The 21747-nt window shown below is 36.8% G+C and overlaps 1 protein-coding gene across 2 annotated transcripts in view; it reads left to right on the forward strand.

The window, feature by feature from the left end:
- HCFC2 (host cell factor C2) overlaps positions 1–21747 on the forward strand; it is a 40838-nt gene that overhangs the window by 6550 nt on the left and 12541 nt on the right. For both annotated transcript variants that reach the window (XM_081129103.1, XM_081129102.1), the window contains exons 4-12: positions 2044–2252; positions 3264–3348; positions 5888–5994; positions 6099–6287; positions 12072–12239; positions 12773–12825; positions 16287–16464; positions 19359–19562; positions 20202–20275. In XM_081129103.1, coding sequence (XP_080985229.1) covers positions 2044–2252; positions 3264–3348; positions 5888–5994; positions 6099–6287; positions 12072–12239; positions 12773–12825; positions 16287–16464; positions 19359–19562; positions 20202–20275 — 1267 coding nt within the window. The remainder of the gene's footprint in view (positions 1–2043; positions 2253–3263; positions 3349–5887; positions 5995–6098; positions 6288–12071; positions 12240–12772; positions 12826–16286; positions 16465–19358; positions 19563–20201; positions 20276–21747) is intronic.

The following is a 21747-nucleotide window of genomic DNA, read 5'->3' on the forward strand; positions in this document are numbered from 1 at the left end:
CCATTTTTTCTTGTTAATTTGAAGCCCCATCTTGGTCATATCTTTATCCTCATATAAATGGGTCTTTTTCTAGGCTCTTTAGACCAGGAGTTAAAAACTATACTTACTCTGTGAGACAAATTTGGCCTGCTGCCTGTTTTTGTTAATAAAGTTTTATTGGAACATAGCCATGCCCATTCATTTACATATTATCTCTGACTGCTTTCTATTGAAAGAGCAGAGTTGAATAGTTGTGACAGAGTTTATGACCTACAAAGCCTAAAATATTTATTATCTGACCCTTTACAGAAAAAGTTTGTCAACTCTTGTTCTAGACTCTATTCTGTTTTATTAATAACATATTTACCTTTTTATCATTAATTGTGAGGTTTCTTGTATATGTCTTTAATCAGATTAAGGTAGTTTTCTTAAAAATCATTGGGGAATAGATTACTATCTTTAACTTTAGGCTTTTTTTTTTTCTTACCTCCTTTTTCTGTATGTTCCATATATTCTTGAATCTTATTTTAGATTAAAATAATGTTAAGAAAATTCTTTTGGTCAGTCTTTCTTAGTAATTATTTACACCTCACAACCACAGTTACCAACATCATTTTATTTTATTTATTCATTTTTTAAAATCCTCACCTGAGGATATTTTCCATTGATTTCTAGAGAGAGTGGGAGGGAGGATGGGGGGCGGAGAGAGAGAGAAACATTGACATGAGAGAGACACATCAATTGGTTGCCTCCTGCATGCACCCTGACCAGGGACGGGCTACCTGCAACCGAGGTACGTGCCCTTGACCAGGAATTGAACCTGCGACCCTTCAGTTCTCGGGCTGATTCTCTGACCACTGAGCCAAACCAGCCAGGGCTCAACATCAATTTAAATGTAATTATAAATTACTATTTAATTTACAGTACCATTTCTCTTACTCAATGTATTTTTTCTTGGATTTCTTTTTATTTTTCTTGATTGACATCTAGTCACTTTTCCCCAAAACAATTATATGGCTAAACTTTGAAGTTTTATATACCCTCAAATGTTTTCATTTAGCTCTTATACTTGAGTAGTAATTTGATAGGAAATAGGTTTCTGTAAATGTCATTTTGCCGAGAACATTGAAAACATCCATGTGACAGATAAGTTTATGACAGATTCTAGAGTAAAAAAGTTATATAGGAAGGACATTGTTACGATATTATAGAGTGAACATTTAGAAAGAAAGAGAACTTGCAAAGCAACATTTTTAGTATTCCTCATTTATACATATGTGGATATTCAGAGAGAGAGTGAGGTCTTACCAATTATGGTCAATAGTGATTTTTCTGGTAATCTTGTACTGTGTTATAAACTGCCCCAAAAGTTAGTGATGCAGAATAACAACCATTTAATTATGCTCATGGATTCTGTGCATTAGGAATTCAGACAGAATATAGCAATAATGACTAGGCCCTCAGATGGGAACCTGTGAATGGTCACTTGCATGTATGATGCCTCAGATGAGATGGCTGAAGGATGGACTCAGCTGGGACTGTCATCCTATGTACCTGCATATGGCTTCTCTGTGGTGGTTTTGTGATAGCCAGACTTACACTGTGGTTCAGGATTCCATAATGAAGCTGCATTGGCCTTCTGTGACAGCCTCAGAAGTCACAGTGTCATTTCATCATACACTATTGGCCAAAGTAGTCACATGCCTGACCAGAATCAAGAGAGAGGACATAGACCCTGCCTCCTGGTGGAAAGAGTGTCACAGAATTTATGACTGTGTTTTGAAACCATCATGGTGGTTGTCGTGGATGAGAGTGTTGGCTAAATGATGGCAGAAATTTTTTAGATCTCTTCTGTTCTACTTGTCCCCAGAAGGGTACCCTGGTACACAGTAGTGTTTGGTAAATATGTGTTGAATGAATTAGGTATGGGGTCTCTGCTCTCATAATGCCTTTCTGTACTATATGAATTTTTCATAGTAAGCATCTATTATCTTTATAGACAGAAACAAAAAAATAAAAGGTATATATTATGCTGTTTTTTTCATTTGTTTCATGATATCCTAGATATTTAAATGATTTCTATGAGTTGGAGCTACAGCATGGTTCAGGCGTTGTGGGTTGGAGCATTCCAGTGACTAAAGGGATTGTGCCTTCTCCAAGAGAATCCCACACAGCTGTTATATATTGCAAAAAAGATTCTGGGAGTCCTAAAATGTATGTTTTTGGTGGAATGTGTGGTGCTCGCCTGGATGACCTATGGCAACTTGACATAGGTAAGCTTAACTTGATTCAGGTTCAGAAATTGGTTATGATTGATAAAGGCAAATATAAAAATTGCTTTGAAAAATATTTTTGATTACAGTATTTATTGAGTTGCACTTAGATTTATAATTAGCACTATGGCCATCACAGGGGCAGCGGAGTGTGATGTGAATGGTTGTTGATCATTCAGGTTGAACAAATGAATGTTTGCTTTATGACAGTAACTCTCCTGTACTTCCTGTAAGTGGGATCAACATGTGTCCTGGTTCATGCTTGTCGTCCCACATAGTTATCAATAGTATCCACTTTCACTCTATAAAGTGTCCCAGTTGAGGATGAACAAATTTATATGGTTACTCTATCTACAGGAAATATAGCATTAGTAATGTTATTGCTGGTCAGTGAAAAACCCTTGGGTAGCTCTTTTTTTTTTAAATCATCACCCGAGGATATGCTCTTTACTGAGTTTAGGGAGGGAGGGAGGGAAGGAGAGACAGAGGGGGGGAGAGAGAGAGAAACATTGATGTGAGAGAAACATTAATCGGTTGCCTTTTCACACTCACCCCAACCAGGAATCAACCTGAGACCTTTCTGTGCGCAGGGCGACAGATCCTCCAACCGAGCCACACCAGCCAGGGTTTGGGTAGCTCTTTTTAAAAGAGACCTAGGAATGAATAATTGGAAAGTAGGTGTGCCTGTCACTTTTGACTATCTTCTGCACAGTGAACTCTTACTTAAAATGTTAAAATCCCTAATCTGGTCTCAATTCAAAATTGATGGCACTCTAAATTCACCTCTCTATTATTACAAGTACTGACATTCTAGTGTAAATAAATTTCTGTGACTGGCAATTTATGTTAGTTGGAAATGTTTATTTTAAGATGAAATTCAAGTAACAGTTTTGAAACATTTTTGCTTTATTTTAGTAAGTTCTTTGTGGTTTTAATTTTTAAAATTCTGCAAGTTGAGGTAATTTGCTGTTATTAGATCAAGTTACTAATATAACTTATTTTTACTTTTAGAAACTATGTCATGGTCAAAACCAGAAACTAAAGGGACAGTGCCACTTCCACGGAGCCTTCACACGGCCAGTGTTATAGGAAACAAGTATGGTGGTTTTTTGTTTTTACTTTTTAAAAACTAACTTAAGAAAGATACACACAAAGAGGAGTGATGCTACCAGTTTCTTGGAGATGTATTACTGAATTTAATAAGTTTATACTTACTGAAACTGAAAACACAGGCCTACAGAGGTTAAAATGCCTGATGTGCCATTTTCTTATCATGCCGCCTCGTATACTTCTTTGCGTTCCCTACAGTGCCGTGCACAGAGTAGGTACTGCACGGGTGCAATGCAGCATTCAGACTGGTCTGTCTCCATCGACAGACCTGATGCACCTCACTGTTTCTTTTTACATATTTTTGGGAGTGCTTGATTCGTACTCAGGTATATACTCAGTATGTACACTCCGTGTACACTCAGTGGCTATACTTTTTAAAAAATATATATCTTTATTGATTTCACAGAGAGGAAGGGAGAGAGAGAGAGATAGAAACATCAGTGGTGAGAGAGTCATTGATGGGCTCCCTCCTGCACGTCCCCTACTGGGGACTGGGTCTGCAACCAGGGCTTGTGCCCTGACAGAATCAAACCAATATCTCCTGGATTATAGATCAGTGCTCTACCACTGAGCCAGGCCAGTTGGGCTCAGTGGCTATACTTTTGATGGGGTTATGGTTAGACTACAGACTCTGTAACCAGATTGCCTGTTTTGCTGTTTGTCCTCTATGACCTTGGGGCAAGGAGACTTAACCTGTCTGTACCTCTAGTTTCCTGAAATATAAAATGCCAATAATAATAAAGTCTACTTCACAAAGTTGTCAGGAGGGTTAAATGGGCTAATACATATAAAATGCTTCAAACAGTGCCTGAAACATAGAGAGCACTCCTTAATGGTTAGCTATTTCTATCAAGTTCCCTTATTTATGTAACGCAGGGCCAGAATTAGGAGTATTTTTTAAAATATAATTTAATTAATTATTTACTTTACTGTAAAAGTAATGTTTTAGGAAACAACTAGTTATAATTTAGAACTTCATGAGTTCTTTTTTTAAAAAAATTTATTAAATTTATTGGAGTGACATTGGTTAGTAAAATTGTATAGATTTCAAGTATATAATTCTGTAATACATCATCTGTATATTATTGCATTGTGTGTTCACCACCCAAAGTCAACTCTCCTGTCACCATATTTATTAGTTCTTTTTTTAAAAATAGAAAAACACAATATAATGTTTTAGGAAAAAACTAGTTGTAATTTATAAATTTTTAAAAAATATATATATCTTTATTGATTTCAGAGAGAGGAAGGGAGAGGGGGGGAGAGAGAGATAGAAACACCAATGATGAGAGTCATTGATCGGCTGCCTCCTGCATGCCCCCTGCTGGGGATCGAGCCCGCTGACCAGGAATCGAACCCTGATCGCCTGGATCCTAGGTCGATGCTCAGCCGCTGAGCCACGCCTGGCCAGGCAATAGTTGTAATTTAGAACCTGATTAGTTCTTTTTATTTTTTAATTTTTATGTATTGATTTGAGAGAGAGAGAGAAAGAGAAACATCTGTTTGCTGTTCCACCCATTTATGCATTCATTGGTTGATGCTTGTATGTGCCCTGACCAGGGATCGAACCAGAAACCCTGGTGCAACGGGATGATGCTCTAACCATCTGAGCTACCTGGCCAGGGCTCATTAGTTCTTTTCAAAAAATAGACATAAACAAACATTTTTTAAAACAGCAGAACCCTTTTATAAACTGCAGCTTTTAAAAATAATATATTTTAAATATATCTTTATTGATTTCAGAGAGAAGAAGGGAGAAGGAGAGAGAGAGATAGAAACATCAATGATGAGAGAGTCATTGATAGGCTGCCTCCTGCTCGCCCTACTGGGGATGGAGCTGAAACCTGGCCATGTGCCCCTGATCGGGAATCGAATTGTGACCACCTGGTTCATGGCAACAAAGCTCAACCAACTGAGCCACAAAGGCTGAGCTAAAATGCAGCTTTTAATTGGAACTCTTATATAGAGCTGCTCTGGTTATCTTGAGGTCACGTGGACCCTAAGCTCTACCAGATGAGCCTTTCTCCTTTAGTCGCCATTAGGTATGACTCAGGAACCACTGGGGCCCTGAGGCACATAAATTTTTTTATTTGATCTCAGTGACCAGTTATATGAAACTTAATCCTCTTTGGTTACTGTATGCATACAATTCTGAATTTGACTTTGAATGTCATGGATCATTTGAGTATCTTTCTGACCGAGATACCCTTAGTATATTACATGCAATATTGATTTTCAAATGTATAATAATCGACATATACCCCACTTCAAATAATTTGCCAGAGAGAAACAATTTTGGTTCTTTATTACTTCATAAAATTGCAAACTCTTGAAAGAAGACCACTTTATTCATTATCTTATTTCAATTACCTTGAGATTGACAAGTGAGGGAATAGTCCTGTAGCTTGGCATCAACAAACAAGACATTTAGTCTACTATTAGCATTTTAAATCTAAAACATAAAATTAAAGCTCTAGGGAAAAAATCAGGTACTTTATGTCCCCTTTTTTGGTTTGTTTTTTTAGGATGTACATTTTTGGAGGATGGGTTCCACATAAGGGGGAAAATACTGAGACTTCACCTCATGATTGTGAATGGAAATGTACCAGTTCATTTTCTTACCTAAATCTAGGTGAGTCTTTTAAGAGTTACTTATTGAAATAAAATGTGTTAGCAAAAGAATTTTTGTTTTGTTTAAGAATAACAGATTAGTCATGGGTATTTCTATCATTTTAGATACAGTAGAGTGGACCACCCTAGTATCAGATTCTCAGGAAGATAAGAAAAATTCAAGACCAAGACCAAGAGCTGGGCACTGTGCTGTTGCAATTGGCACTCGACTGTATTTTTGGAGTGGAAGAGATGGCTACAAAAAAGCACTGAATAGTCAAGTTTGCTGCAAGGATCTTTGGTATCTTGATACTGGTAGGTAAGAGTATTTAACAGATACAATTTTCCCTTTAGGTAAATAAGTATTCAAATAATGTCTGTCTTTTGAGACTTACTGTAAATGACACTCCTTGTCTTTCCTGTAATTAAAAATACATGGGAGATGGGTGGAGGAGGGCAGAAGGCGGGAAATGGGGGACATTTGTAATACTGTCAACAATAAAAAAATTCAAAAAATAGAAATACATGGAAGAGTCCCGGCCAGTGTGGCTCAGTTGGTTGGAGCGCCGTCCCATATACTGAAAGGTTGCTGGTTTGGTTCCTGGTCAGGGCACATATTAGGTTGTGGGTTCGATTCCTGGTCAGGGCATGTATGGGAGGCATCCAGTCAGTGTCCTCTCTCTCATCAGTGTTTCTCTCTCTGTCTCTCCCTCTCTCTGTCTCTCTCTCTTCTACTCCCTCTCTCTCCCGTCCCTTCTATCTAAAATCAATAAGCATGTCCTTGGGAGAGGATTAAAAAAATGCCTGGCCCGGCTGGGCGTGGCTCAGCGGTTGAGCGTTGACCTAGGATCCAGGCGATCGGGGTTCGATTCCCGGTCAGGGCACATGCCCAGTTGCGGGCTTGATCAATGACTCTCTCATCATTGATGTTTCTAGCTCTCTTTCTCCCTCTCCTTTCCTCTCTGAAATCAATAAAGATATATTAAAAAAAAAAAAAATGCCTGGAAGGAATAATATATGTGGATACTCCCTACTCCTGGAGAGTTTCTTAATTTCCCTCTCCTTGAGAGCAGACTAGATTTAGTGACTCCCTTCCAAAGAATAGAGTATGGAAAGAGAAAAACAGAAGCTTTATAGTGGAGAAACCTAGCAAACAGCACCTTAATCGAGCAATCAAGGTCAGCATCACTAGTGACAAGTCGTGTGGATATCATTTACCCCTGCCTCCCATTGTGATAAGAAGAAACGTCACCTTTGTGGTACGCTTCCTAAAAATCCATTACTGGGCTCTAACTGTGAGAACATGTCAGGCAAACCCAAATTGAGGGACATTCTAGACATTCTACAGTCTGTGTGAACAGTACTATTCAAATTTTCAAAGTGATGGAAAACAAGGAAAGTGAGAAATATTCACAGATTGGAGGAGACTAAGGAGACATGAAGACTAAATGCAAGGTGTTACCTTAGATTGGATCCTGGAACAGAAAAGACATTAATTGAAAAACTGGTGAAATCTGAATAGTCTGTAGTTTAGTTAATAGTATTACTCCAATGTTAACTTCTTTTTTTTAAATTGATTTTTTAGAGACAGAGAGGAAGGTGGGGGGAGAGAAACATCGACTTGTCACACTTAGTTATGCATTCATTGGTTGATTCTTGCATGTGCTCTGACAGGGGATTGAACCCGTAACGATGCCCCAACCAACTGAACTACCTGGCCAGGGCCTCCAATGTTAATTTCTTAGTTTTAACAAATGTGTTAGTTTTAGCGGGAAACAGAGTATATGGGAATTCTTTGCAATTTTTCTATAAATCTAAAATTATTCCAAAATAAAAAGATTTTTTTAAAAAGTATTACAACACCAAAAAAATTTTTAAATATGGAACATCCATCCATTTTTTCAATAAATATTTATTGATTGACAGCTCTGTACCAGAAATTGTTCCAAATGCTAAAAATACAGTGGTGAACAAGCTGACAATGTCCCTGCTTTCAAAGAACTTATATTCTAAGAGACTGGGAGGGCAGGGAGATAACAATAATCACACAAGTTAACAAAATAACTTCAGTTTCTTGTGAGAATGTGAAGACAGTAAGAGGGAACAATGAGGGTGGTGGGGTGGTTCAGGGAATGAAGGGGGGAGAGGGCCATTTCGGGATGGGTCACAGGAAAGGATGCGATGGTGTTTGAGGTGTAATCAAGTGATGAAGGATGCTGTCCACGTGAAAAGCTGGAGGAAAACTGCAGAGGAGTGAGTGACCAGCAAGTGCAAGGTCCTTGAGATGGGAATACTTGGCAGTTTGGGAGCAGACATGAGCTGAGGGAAAGTGGAGAGAGCAGGAATGGAGGTGAGAGGTGGACCATAGGACAGATCATGTGGGGCCTCCAGCGTGGTAGTAGAGTTTAAATGGTTTTCAGAGTACAGTGGTAAGTTATTTATTAGTTTGAAGGAGAAGCATGCCATGATCTATTGAACATTTTGGGACAGTCACTGCCCTTGTGTGGAAAATAAATTATAGGGGTCAAAAGTGCACTCAGGGGAAACAAGTTAGGAGGCTTTGCAGTAGTCAAGGATGTCTTAGACGATAGTGGTGACAGTGGAGATGAGGAGAGAGGGATAAATTAAGAACATATTTTGGAGTTCTGGTTGACAGAACTGGCTGATGAATTGGCTGCGGAAGACGACAGAAAGAAAGGAGTGGGGGATGAAGTTTCCAGCATGAAAAATTTGTGGTATTTCCATTTACTGAGATGGGGAAGACTGGTGAGAAAACAGGCTTTTGGGGAAAATTGAGTTCCATTTAGGCTGTGCTAAGGCCATGAAATAACAAGACCAAGTAGGCAGGTTAGTGAATAAAGGAGTTTGAAGGCCAGTAGAAAAATCAGATCTGGAGATGTAATATGTATTGTTATATGAGAAAAGCAGATGATAAAACACACCTATGATTCTAGTTTTTTAAGGGTATAAACAGAAAAATCTTGAAGGATACACTGTACCAAAGTATTATCTAAGGAGTGAGATCATACATTGTTTTAGAAGTTTTTTTCTCTTACGTTTATTTTTTTTAATAGCATGCATTACTTGGGTAATGTAAAAACAGTTTAATTTTAAAATTAAGATAATTGAAAAAATAATAAAATAAACAAAGTTAGAGACTATAAAAGAAGCACATACTAACAAGCGGGGGGAAAATATAGAAAATCCAAGGTCCTGATTCATCTTTGAAATTGGGAATTATAACTGAAGTCCAAGGATAAGCTTTGGTCTCAGAGATTGGAAGAAAAATTGTGCATATAAATTTTCCTCAGGAGCAAATACGTCACTTTAAGCAGAGCCTCTAAAGGATCTGTGACTTTTTTAAAAATTTATTTTTATTTACTTATTGATTTTAGAGAGAGAGAGGAAGGGGGAGAGAGAAAGAGAGGGAAACATTGGCTTGTTGTTCCACTTACTTATGCATCATTCATTGATTCTTGTATGTGCCCTGCCCTGAGATTGAACCCACAACCTCAGCACACCAGGATGGCACTCTAACCAACTGAGCTACCCAGCTTGGCCCTGGATCTGTGACTTTTAAAAGGATAAAAGTCATTGGCTTTAAATGGCCAGTTTTTCCATAAATCTTTCCATTAAAGGCATTAGACATGAATATCTGAAAGTAATTGTGGCCACTACCATAAGGGCTATTTTGCTTTTCCTTTTGATAAGTTCACATCAGTTTTGTGTGTGGGAATGAGAGCTCTTCATCTTACCTTTTTTCACTTTCAAACTTTGTGCGTTTGATAATATTTAAAATAGCAATGCTATTCCATAAGGCTTTTTTATGAATAGTGGTCTTTGGCTCCCACTCCCCTCGCATTTCCCTTGCTTCACAAGCATCTGCCTTTAACTGTTAAACAATTCTTTTGGTATTTACTTCCATACGTGTAACATGAATACTTCGATTTTTTTTCAGTTTAGGAATAATATGCTCACTTTCTACTATGGAAGTTAAGGATTTATCTTTCCCCACCATTCCCTACTTCCTGTTCTCTCAATATAAGTACACCATAATTTTGCTAGACGAATATTCAATGTTTACGTCATGACTATATAAACGCTGTTCACAGGTGCACCATGTAGGATACTGTAAATACCTTCCTTGTACCATTTTTAATTTGCTATGGATTAGTAATTGTCACTTTTGTTTGTTTTAGATTTATATGTATTTACTACTGATTCAGTCCATACTCTGCTATTTGCTTAAAATTTCTCTCATCTCATTATGGTTAGATGCATCAGATGTTCTATCAAAGTTCATCATCTTGAAGAGATTACTTCTGCTCCAATCTGGGATGATTGCCCTCCACAAATTGAGCACAGCTATCATCTTGGAGTCTCCCTTCATCATCTTCCTGGGGATGTGTTTTGCATCTCACTTGTGCCGGATTCCCTGTTTCCTGGATCCCATATTTTCCCCTATCTTAGTTTACTTCCTCATTTTTTATGGAGCACATCCCAGGAAAAGGGTGCATAGGTGACAAATTTATTTTGAGATCTTGCATTGTTTGAAAATACGTTTAGTCTTCCTTCCCACTTAATTGGCGGTTTGCATGGAAATAGAATTCTACATTAGAAGTCATTACCCAGAAGAGTTTTGAAAACGTTGTTATATTGTATTCAAGCTTCTAGTGTTTGTGTTGAGAAATCCAAACCACTTCTAATTTTTGGTCATTTTAAATGTGACCTTTCCCCTCACTACTGATAACTTTTAGGATCTTTTTCTCCCCCCCCCCCCCGCCCCCACTTGTTCTTAATTTTCATGATGATGTGCGTGTTGTGTGTCTGTTTTTAATCCATTGTGTTGAGTACTCAGTGGGCCCTTTCATTGTGGTATTTCATGGTCTTCAGTTCTGGGAGTTTTCTTGATTTATTTTATTGATTTGCACCCTGCTGTTTTCTCTCTTCTCCTGTCATTTAAGTTCTATTACATGGGTGGTGTACCTCCTGGACTTGTCTTATTGTTTGCTTTTGTACAGGTTGCCTTACTTTGAGTAACATAAATAAACTGGATTGTGAAAAGGTCATGGAGGAATTTACATGGGAATAGTTAAAGGATCTAGGCTTAATTATCCTCTCAAACAGGACCATCAAATTTTTTCTGTAAAGGTCCAAGTAATAAATATTTTAGACTGCAGGCCATAATGGTCTCTGTTATAACTACTCAGTTCTGCTGTTGTAGCATGAAAGCAGTCATGGACAGTACATAAACAAATGAGCATACCTTTGTTTCAATAAAACTTTATTTACAAAACATGCACATGAGCCATAATTTGCTGACCCCTACTCTAAAAGAGACGAAGAGATAGCTATTAGATGTGTTCTATAAGGATTAAATTATATTTTATAGATTTCAGTTCACTGGAAGAATAAACTTTCTAATGTACCTGCAAAGATGTGATGTACTACCTCTGGAATTGTGAGTTCTGTGGTTTGGTAGGTAAACTAAAATAAGGGAAGGATATCGTAGAAATAACCTTGGGTACTTTGTCCTAGTTCTAAGAGACTGTGATTGTTACTTGTTTTGAAAATGTTGGTAATATTTTATACCAACGTAATTACCCATTTTGGATAGTACAAGTTTTCATAAATGGTATTAACTTCAAAGAGGTTACATTTTTCCAAAATATCATATTCAAATCACCTAGCATTAACAGTATTTCTAACATATATATTGTTGCCTATAATTTGGCTCATAAAATTAAAAACTTAGAGAAGGTAAAATTATGTAGCTATAACTATATTAATACTTGGTTTCCCCTCACTTCTAGGATTAAACATTTTTTTCTGACTCTGATGACTCAAATAGCTTGAAACTACATTATTTATATGTATTTATATAAGAATTAAGTAAGTAAATAGAATGAGAGCCCCAAACTATTTTCATTTAATTACCATAGCTGTGTTTTTCTGAGTAAATTTTCTCCCTCTTGGTAAACAGATGAAATATTCATTGCTGCCATTTTCAGAGCTCCAGGTCTACACAAACTTTGTAGGCAAACTAGTGATACATTTGAAGCTTGTAATATCAATATCAATATCAATATTCTTCTTTAGAGAAACCACCAGCGCCATCTCAAGTACAACTGATCAAAGCCACTACCAACTCTTTTCATGTCAAATGGGACGAAGTGCCTACAGTTGAGGGCTATCTTTTGCAGTTGAACACCGACTTGCCGTACCAAGCTGCGTTGTCAGATACTTCAGCAGCACCAAATATGCAAGGTAACATAATTTTCACCCTTAAAATTTGTATACTGATATGTGTGTGTGTGTTTTGAAAAGATACTGCAGAAAAAAGCCTGTGACTAAGCCGGGTTTAAGAAATTTTATATGATGTTTCTTGCCTGGTAAATCAAATACGTTGTGTTTCAACTCTGAAACTTCACTGCTGAACAATTATGATGTAGTGGAACTCAGATATTGAGGGTAGACTGTTTCTCCTGCAGTTCATTTTGATGGACTTTCTTAATTTGACAAGCTACTTGGCTTCAGGAGATGATTTTAATTTGCTTTCATAAAAAATATTTTGGCTTTCTTTCAAAAATATTTTTAACAGGCACTTGGAAAGTAAAAGCAAATTTAATTTTACATGCTCTTCCAGAAAGGATTTTAGTCAGTTATTAAGAAAACAGATAAACTTTGATAAAGATACTACTTTTTAACCGTTAATGTGTAACTTTTAAGATTTTTTATTGTAATATATTTTATTGAAGCTAATTTAGAGTATATCAGTCTGAACGTTCTTATTCTTACAGGAGTCAGGATGGACCCTCACAGACAAGACAGTAATAGCATCATTCCTAACAGTGTAAGTTTAAAAAAATTAGGATGGTGAATGAATGTTTATGGTTATAGCCATTTTTTAAATTAATATTATTAGCATATTACATTAGGACAGGAGTTCTCAATCCTGGCTACACATCAGAATCACCTCTGAGATTAAAAAGCAAGCACACAGCCCTGGCCAGTGTGGCTCTGTGGTTAGAGCATTGGTCTTTGTGCCAAAGGGTTGCAGGTCAGATTACTGGTCAAGGGCGCGTACCTGGGTTGCAGGTTTGATCCCTGGCCCTGGTTGGGGTGTGTGCGGAAGGCAACCAATCGATGTGTCACTCTGTCTCTCTTCCCCACCACCCTGTCCCTCCCTTTCACTCTCTCTAAAAATCAATGGGGAAAAAAATATCCTCAGGTGAGGATCAAAAACACACACACAAAAACCCCCACACAGATTCCCAAGCCTTTCCCCAGATCTAGTAGTAGCAGAATCTTTAGGATGATGCCCAGGTAGTTCTGTTACTGAAAAAAGCTCCATAGATTATTGTGACAGTACCCTAAACTAAAAACCCCTAGCCCCGAGATTGAAGTCTAGCCTCATTACACATAGCATGAGAGGGTAATCAATTATTTATACTTACAGTATCTCGAAATCTAAATTTTGACATTTCTAAATATACACATTTTAAATGTTTCCTTTTTGTCCCCAGTATTCTAAAATTTCAACAGTGATGTTCCTGTGTCTTCCTTCATTCATTGTGCTGAGCACTCTGCAGATCCCATCATTCTGGAAACTCATGGCTTTTATTACTGATTATTTCTTCCCTCCATTTTCTCATTTTTTAAACTCCTGCTAATTATTGAATGATGGCCCTCTTGAACTAATCCTCTGATTTTACATTCTATTTCCTATGTTCTATCTTTCTATTCTGCCTTCTGAAAATTTTCTTCACTTATATTATAAATCTATCCGTTTTTTAAATATATTCAACCACATACTTAATTTCTAAAAGCTTGGTGTTATTTTTTACTTCTTTTATAGCATTTTATTCTTTATAAATATAATATCTTTCCTCGTCTCTTTGAGAATTATGCTGTTTAAAAAATGTGGAGTTATATCTGCTCTCAGCAATATTTGTTTTTTTTCCAAGCTCCTTTTTATTTTTATTTTTTTAAAAATATTTTTATTGATTTCAGAGAGAGGTAGAAACATCAATGATGAGAGTCATTGATCGGCTGCCTCCTGCACGCCCCCTGCTGGGGATCGAGCCCGCAACCCAGGCATGTGCCCTGACCGGGAATCGAACCACAATCTCCTGGATCCTAGGTCGATGCTCAACGGCTGAGCCATGCAGGCCAGGCTCAAGCTCCTTTTTAAAAAATTTTATGTTGGTCTCAGACTTTCTTCTTTTTTTTTTAATCCTCACCCGAGGATATTTTTTCTGTTGCTTTTTCAGAGAGAGTGTGGGGGAGAGGAAGGAAGGGAAACATCCATGTGAGAGAGACCGGGGCTGGGGATGGAGCCTGCAACCGAGGTATGCGTCCTTGGCCAGAATCGAACCCTTCAGTTTGCAGGCCAACACTAACCACTGAGCCAAACTGGCCAGGGCTAGGACTTCATGTTAGAGGCTGTCATCAAATGTCTGGTGACAGCTGGCTGTCCTTTCATGTTTAAAGTGATGCATTTAAAGAAGTTTGGAAGATGTCTTAGTCCGTTTGAGCTGCTATAACAAAATCCCGTAGACTGTGTGGCTTATAACAACAAATTTATTTGGTGTCTCTGTTCAGCATGCAGACTTCCACTTAATCCTCATTTTTAGCATGGGTGCCTCTCCTCCATCATCACCTGAGAGACACTGTACCACCATCCAGAGCCTTGAATTTCAATCTTTCTACCTATTTCTCATCTTCAGTTAGAATGGGGGAGAGAATTTGCCTGACTATGTGTGCTGGAAGAGCAGAGCTGGGGCTACAGCCACTTTTTGTAATCTTCCCTGTGTTTGTCTCTGGTGTTTACTTGCACGCTGCACCTCGGCCTCCAAAGAACCTGATGCCTCCAATTCCCAGGTCCTTCTGGGCTGTTTGGCCCAAATGGTTTGCCTCTTAGTGATTTTCCACCTACAGGTTCTTTGCTTTCAGCTTTTTGTGCTTTATATCTTCTTACCTACTCTTGTCTCTTTTTCCATTTTCTTTTTCCTTATAAGTATATACCTTTATACTTAAAAAAAAATTCCTTCTTGATTATTTGAGTTGGTTTTTTTATAGGAATCTCCTGAAACATATGTATTTAATCTGTGTTTAACCAAAAATCTCAGGGCTTAATTTATTCTCATTTTACACAATTCTAGTTAGACTGGATATCTGATTTTTAAGCAAAGTGTACATTAGAGACACTATAACATGGAGACTTTGGTGTGAAATAAATCTGGATTCAAATTCTAGCTCTGCTATTACTGGCTGCCTGACTATGAGTAGATTTTTTAAGCTCTCTTGAGTCTCATTTTTTTCATGTATGATAGGGGTCATATTATCCAACTTACAGAATTCCTGTGAAGATTAATTGAAATGCAGACTTTATAAATATGTATTACAATGCTTGTCACATGATATAATGCTCCCTAATGGTTGTGGCTATCATCATTTATTAACAGTAGCACCATCACTGTCCATTAGAAGTACAGGGCATGTTATAGACAAACCTCCTTAGAGCCATGAGAAATTATAGTTAACAGTGTGGTTATAATTGACAGAAAAGTAACAAAAAACAGGTAAATCAAAGGAAGCAGCAATATTGGGGTATCCGAATGAACTTGGATCATTTTTATGGTCCAGTAGACCTACTGGTATTGTAATACAGTAACTGATACACTGATGACTTGAAATAGCAAGAAGTTTAAATGTGTTCTTTGTAGTATGTTTAAGAAGACAAAGAAAATGTAATTAGGATGATTCCTATCTAAAATGTTTAATGGTGAAGCATATCAATATGTCTATGTATTAAATCTTGATATCTATATGGAGAACTCAGTTATACAGAATAATTCGTTTGCTTGAAGGTTCCATGTAACAGATTTTTTTTACTTTTAGGAGTCATCAGATCTGTAATATACATGTCTGACCTTGTTAAGAAAATCTGATCAGAATGTTAAACTCAGTAGCTATGGTATTGTCTCCTGTTACATACATATTTACTTGAATACTGTATACAACTTATAAAAATGTAGATTCCCCCCTCAAAATATACCCTCCCTTTCCCCTTAGGGCTAGTCTAGCCTTTTGAGAATGGAAATTAAGTGAAAAGAAATTGTTTTCTTAAACTCTTATAAAAATTTTAAAATGATCCTAGACAAATTAAGAATATAATTTAAAAACTATTTTATATTTTGCTTAACTTATTTTCAAAATAATTAAGTTGTAAATTATTTTCCTTGGTTTTTTACATGTATTTTTATGTAATTGAGCACTGCTTGCTACAATAAACTGTTTTATTTCTTACAGAGCAATGATACAATGAACAGTACAAAGACTGAACACACAGCTCTGAAAGGAACTTCAGTGACAAACAGACCAGATCTCAGAGCATCGAGTGATTCTAATGCCATTTTACACTCATCTTTGGCAACTAATGCTTCTAATCATAATAGTTGTATGGTGGATGTGCTAAGGAAAAATGAAGGTATAAAGATAGTGTTTTAAATAAAGCTAAAGCTTTTTGTAATAACGGTAGGGAATTTTAGAGTCTTTGAAAAAGTAAATGTTACATGGTTTTGATCCAGTTTCAAAATAATAATATACCTACCGTATTGACCCTGGTTATAGTGACGTGTGATGTCAAGATACCAAGCAGGTACTTACGAGGTGGTGATGAGTGTTTATGAGCTGTGGAATTTAAATGAGGAAGCTCTTGTATGACATTTGCAGTTGGCTGGTGTGTTCAGTGTCACTTTCCTATTACTCTGTCTTCTTAGCATTTATAACTGTTTGATAGTATTAATTTTGGGCAGGGATTTTGTCTATCTGTTCACCTCTCTTTTCTTAGCACCCAGAGTCATGCCTGGTAAATAGTAGTCACTTAGCAAATATTTGTTTAGCAAGTAACTGGATTCTCCTCAGAAAAATAGTTCATTTGTGAGAGCTCTTGATTAGCCACTTACATTCGTGGGAAAGCTTGTAATTTGGTGATCCTTATATTTAAAATAAGTTTATTTGAATATTCTGAATCCTTTTGAGATATATTAAGCATTGCCTCTGATTTTAATATCAATTATTTTATAAAGTTCATTCTGATATGTCCCTGACATAGGAACATGTGACTTTATTTTTAATTTGAAAAAATCATGACAGCTGATTAAATTTAATTCTTCTTTAGTGATTCAAACTTAGCAAGAGGAATATTCTTTTTATTTCCATTTTTCTTCATAAGTCGATGATAAAAATATTCATGGAAAATAATTTTCTATAATTTTTGTCATTTCATTACTTGTGGAAGAGGAGAGTGTTTTTGTTTTATTGATTTTTTTGATGTAAAGGAATCATTTGGTCAAGATTACAGAAGCTTGGTTCCTAGACCTGAACTTAAATTTCTTTCTTGTAATAATTTCCTGTCAAAAGACAGAAGCTTATACTCTAAAAGAAGCTTATACTCTAAAAAACAAATATGAGCTTTGAGATTTCAAAATCTTAATGCACTCTAAAGTCTACATGGTAAGGCAGTTTGGATAAAATGAATATTAGGCAATGGGAAAACCACAGTAGTTACACAGTGACCGCACCTGGCACATCGTAGACGCTCAAGTGTGTGAATGAATGGCTACCCAGTCTCAGGTTAGCATGAGGAGACTGGGCTTTTTCTCTACAGGTTGGAATAGCTGGTATTTTTTCAAGAATAGAAGAGAGACATGTTTTGTTTTTTTGGCTTTTTGGTAAGGGCACTCTAGTCTCACCGTCAGGAAGAACTATAGTAGGAAATGACTGGGAGACTTGTTAGGGGTTCTTCTAAGACTCTGAGAGATGCATAGAGACTAAGACAGTGGGTGGGGTGGAGAGGAGAGAACATGCCAGTTCAGACTTTTAGAAAGCAGCATCTATTAGACTTGGAAACTGGTTGGATATGAAAGAGAAATGAGTTGAACAGGACTCCCAGTTTTTTGGGTTGGACAGTCGATGGATGATGAGAGGCAATATAGAAGCAAGAATTAATTTGGGGAAAAGATAGGTTCAACTTTGAACTTACTGTTTTGAGGCACTTGAGGAGCATATTGGTAAAGCTTTCTAATGGGTAGTTGGATGCTTAGGTCTGGAGTCTCGGAGGCAGTCCTTGTCTGGAAGTACATGTTTAGAAGTTAAGGGTGTCTGAAGTGCAAGCTCCACAGCAGGGACCCTGCTTGATGTGTTCACTGCTGTGTTTCCAGCACCTGACGCCGCCCCCGCCATGTATTTGAGAGATGTATGATCATGAATGGTGGGTAAAGTACAGAAGATATATAAAGAGAGAAAAGGCTTAGGAATGCTTGCACTTAAAGTCATGTCAAGAAGAGATGAAAAGGGATTCCTAGCAGGTTAGGAAAAGAACTGAAAAGACTGGTATCATTTTCTTCCCATCTCTAGTGGGCATCACAGTTTGTCACTAGTGTGCATGTCTCTCTCCCACGTGACTGTCAGTTCCTGAGGTATGGACCATGCCTGCTTTGTTTCAGCAATATAGAAACAAGCACAAGGTCTGGTAAATAGTAAATCAATACTGTGGAATGAATGAATGTAAGTCAGAAAGGAACAGATTCAAAAAGGAATATGTGGTCAACATGGTTTACATTGCAGAAAGGTGAGGTCAATGAAAATTGAGAAGTATCCCTTAGAAATCCTTGATGTTTGCCAGAGCCATTTCATTGAATTGTTTTAGAAACATTTGGAGAGGTCAGGGAAGTACGGACTGCTCTGAAGGGAATTAGTGAGGGGAGATAGTAACTGGAGAAGACTGGTGGGGTCAAGGAAGACGAGAGACCTGGTATGATACGGGCTGAAGGCCCAAAACTACTGAAGAAAAGGAATCTGTAAATGCTGAAGAGAGACGAATGATTGATGCAAGGGTCCCAAAATATGAGGGGAGGTATGGGACCAGGGCACAGGAATTGGATTAAACTTCCTTAGGAGAGAGGCCAGCTCATCCTCTGAGATGGAAGAGACCATGGAGAGGATGGCACAGCCATAAATACCCTTCTAGTGGAGGGCAGGAAGAAGACAGAGTTGATGGCATTCGTGCCTGATGACCTCTGTTTTTCCCCTAAAATGGGAGACAAGGCCATTTGATGTATGATTTAGTAGAGTTTGAGGGCAATGATTCAGTGTGTAGACTGGAAGAGGAGGCTGAGAAGTTGGACATCCTTTATGGATATAATACACCATTTTTCTAAATATTTTATGCCTAGTGGTTAATTAAGATGAATGACATTTGTGGTGCTCATGTTCATGATTTTAAAATTGAAAAATACCAATTGTGTGATAAGAACTATAAGATACAACAATTATCTGCAGGTATTATGCTAATAATTGATCTTTTCCTTTTAATTTTAGGTCCTCACACTTCAGCAAATATAGGTGTTCTAAGTAGTTGCCTGGACTTAAGAACAGTAATTCCTGAAACTTCTGTATCCAGTACTGTTTGCAGCGCACAAACTATGGTAACCCAGCAGACCATTAAAACTGAATCATCCAGTACAAATGGGGCAGTTGTTAAAGATGAAACTTCACTAACAGCATTCAGTACCAAATCTGAAGGTTTGAAATGTGTTTCACATACTGTATTTTGAACCATTTTTGTATATAAATTCATTGAACTTAGTTGTTTTAAATAGGAAATGAAATGTATTTCACATACTGTATTTTGAACCTTTATTTGTATGTAAATTCATCAGACTTGTTTTAGATGGGAGTTGCATTTTGCCTTGGATTGGATTATATATAAACATATAAAGCATTTCAGTTAAAATCATTATGTAATATGCTCTCTGCTGCCTTACATAAAATATTAAAATCTGCATACACCGAAATACAATACCGTGAATATATTCAGCAATTTTTTTCTCTTAGGAAAGATTAGTCTAGACCAGGGAGTAACAGTTCTCCCAGCTGGATTGATTTCTGAGTTTTGCAAAGTCTCTCTCTCTCTCTCTCTTTTTTTTTTTTACAATTAAGAGTTATGTTTCATCTTTGGTAAACATTCTCTGAAGTTCTAGTTGGTTATCAAGCTGTGGAAAAATCAACTTTGTGAATTAGTTTGAATTGGAGGGTACATATTTCTAATTATTGTGATTTTTCTCCCTCTGGCTATTTTTGCATATTTATAAATTATATATTAATGTATCTGTTTTTTAAGTGATTGTATAAGTCTTATCTGATGAATTGTTTACTTTTTAGTTGATGAAACCTGTGCACTGCCTGCAACTAAGATCAGCCGCGTGGAGACACATGCTGCAGCAATGCCATTTTCTGTAAGTATATGACCTGGAGATAACGTGTGTTTACAGACGATTAAATATGTTTAAATGCTGAGCAGCCTTGACATAAATTCACAGAAAGATTCATGCATGTCCTCTAGTAATGATCTGACACAGATTGAGAAATGAAGCATTGAATAGGAAAAATGTTCACAGTAATGTTAAGTGAAAAAGCTAGATAAAAAATTATACACACACACAGATACATACATACTGTCGTCCAAATTTTATTAAAAAATACACCCAGTACATACATTCATGTATTATGAGTTCACACACATCCACACTACAATGCTAGATGAATTTTTTCAGGTTGTGGGGCTACAGATAATTTTACTTGTCTTCTCTATGCTTTCAATATTTTTCTATAATGAAAGGTGTTACTTTCATAGTCAGAAATGTGTGTGTACATATATATGTAAGTTACATTGATGATTTTAAAAGTAAAAGGATATGTTATGGAACATAAAGCTGGAACGGCTCTATCGCTAGCTTACTAGGAGCACAGCAGGACATTGCAGCATGGGTTAGACAGGCCTGTAGGGCAGCCCAGCACTCCCTGACGTGGACTGCCTTATGGAAGGCCGAATTGGTCTGTATGGCACCAAACTTACATATTAGCAATGGACCTCCCAAATATGCCAAGATTGTCTTAATTAGATAAATATAAGGACAATACATGTTTGTGTGCATGTGAGTGCATATACTTTTTAATTTATTTTAAAATTATCAATCATTTCAACTTTATTGCTATGAGCAAGAGTTTTTATTTGACCTAATATTATTTTTTTAGAGCCTTCAAGAATGTCTATAGTTTTAGTTTTTCCCCAATCATGATTTTATGGATTTTGATCATATATTTACCTCCATCAGCTTTTACCTTTACAGAATGCTAATTCCTAGTGTTCTTAGACTCTTCTCAGGGAAGAAAGATTAAAATGAACTTTTTTCTCTTAAATCTATTTTGCAATACATCAGGCAGAATGGTATTTGTTATTTCAGTTGGAGCCAGTTTTATAAAAGTTGTTGAAGAGAGTTTTTACAACAAGTTCAAAGCTGTTCCTTTTTAAAAAAACCTTAAAGACTTGGTTAGCTCACTGTGTCATGTGTGATAACCTCAATAACAAATAATGTGAATTATAAGCATGTACCTCTGCTGTTATATATTTAAGACAGAAATAAATAACTGAAGTGCACATTTGTTTTGAGCTTCTGGAAACAGTGTCTCATTTATAAAGAAGATGGCTTAAAAAGGTTAGTTCCAGGGATAAGTATAATTCACTTATCACTAAAAGTAGCTTAAGGTAGAGGAAGTTTATTTGTTTTAAGGCAAGGTAAAAAATGCAAAACTGTTTAATCTGCTCCTCTCTAGTATATAGACTAAAGTATATTCAAATTGCACTTTAGTTTTGAACATTTTTTCTCCTTTTAGGTTTGGAGAATCACAGGTATTTCAAGTGCAAAGA

This window comes from Miniopterus schreibersii (genome assembly GCF_964146895.1).
Source record: "Miniopterus schreibersii genome assembly, chromosome: 2".
NCBI lineage: Eukaryota > Metazoa > Chordata > Mammalia > Chiroptera > Miniopteridae > Miniopterus > Miniopterus schreibersii.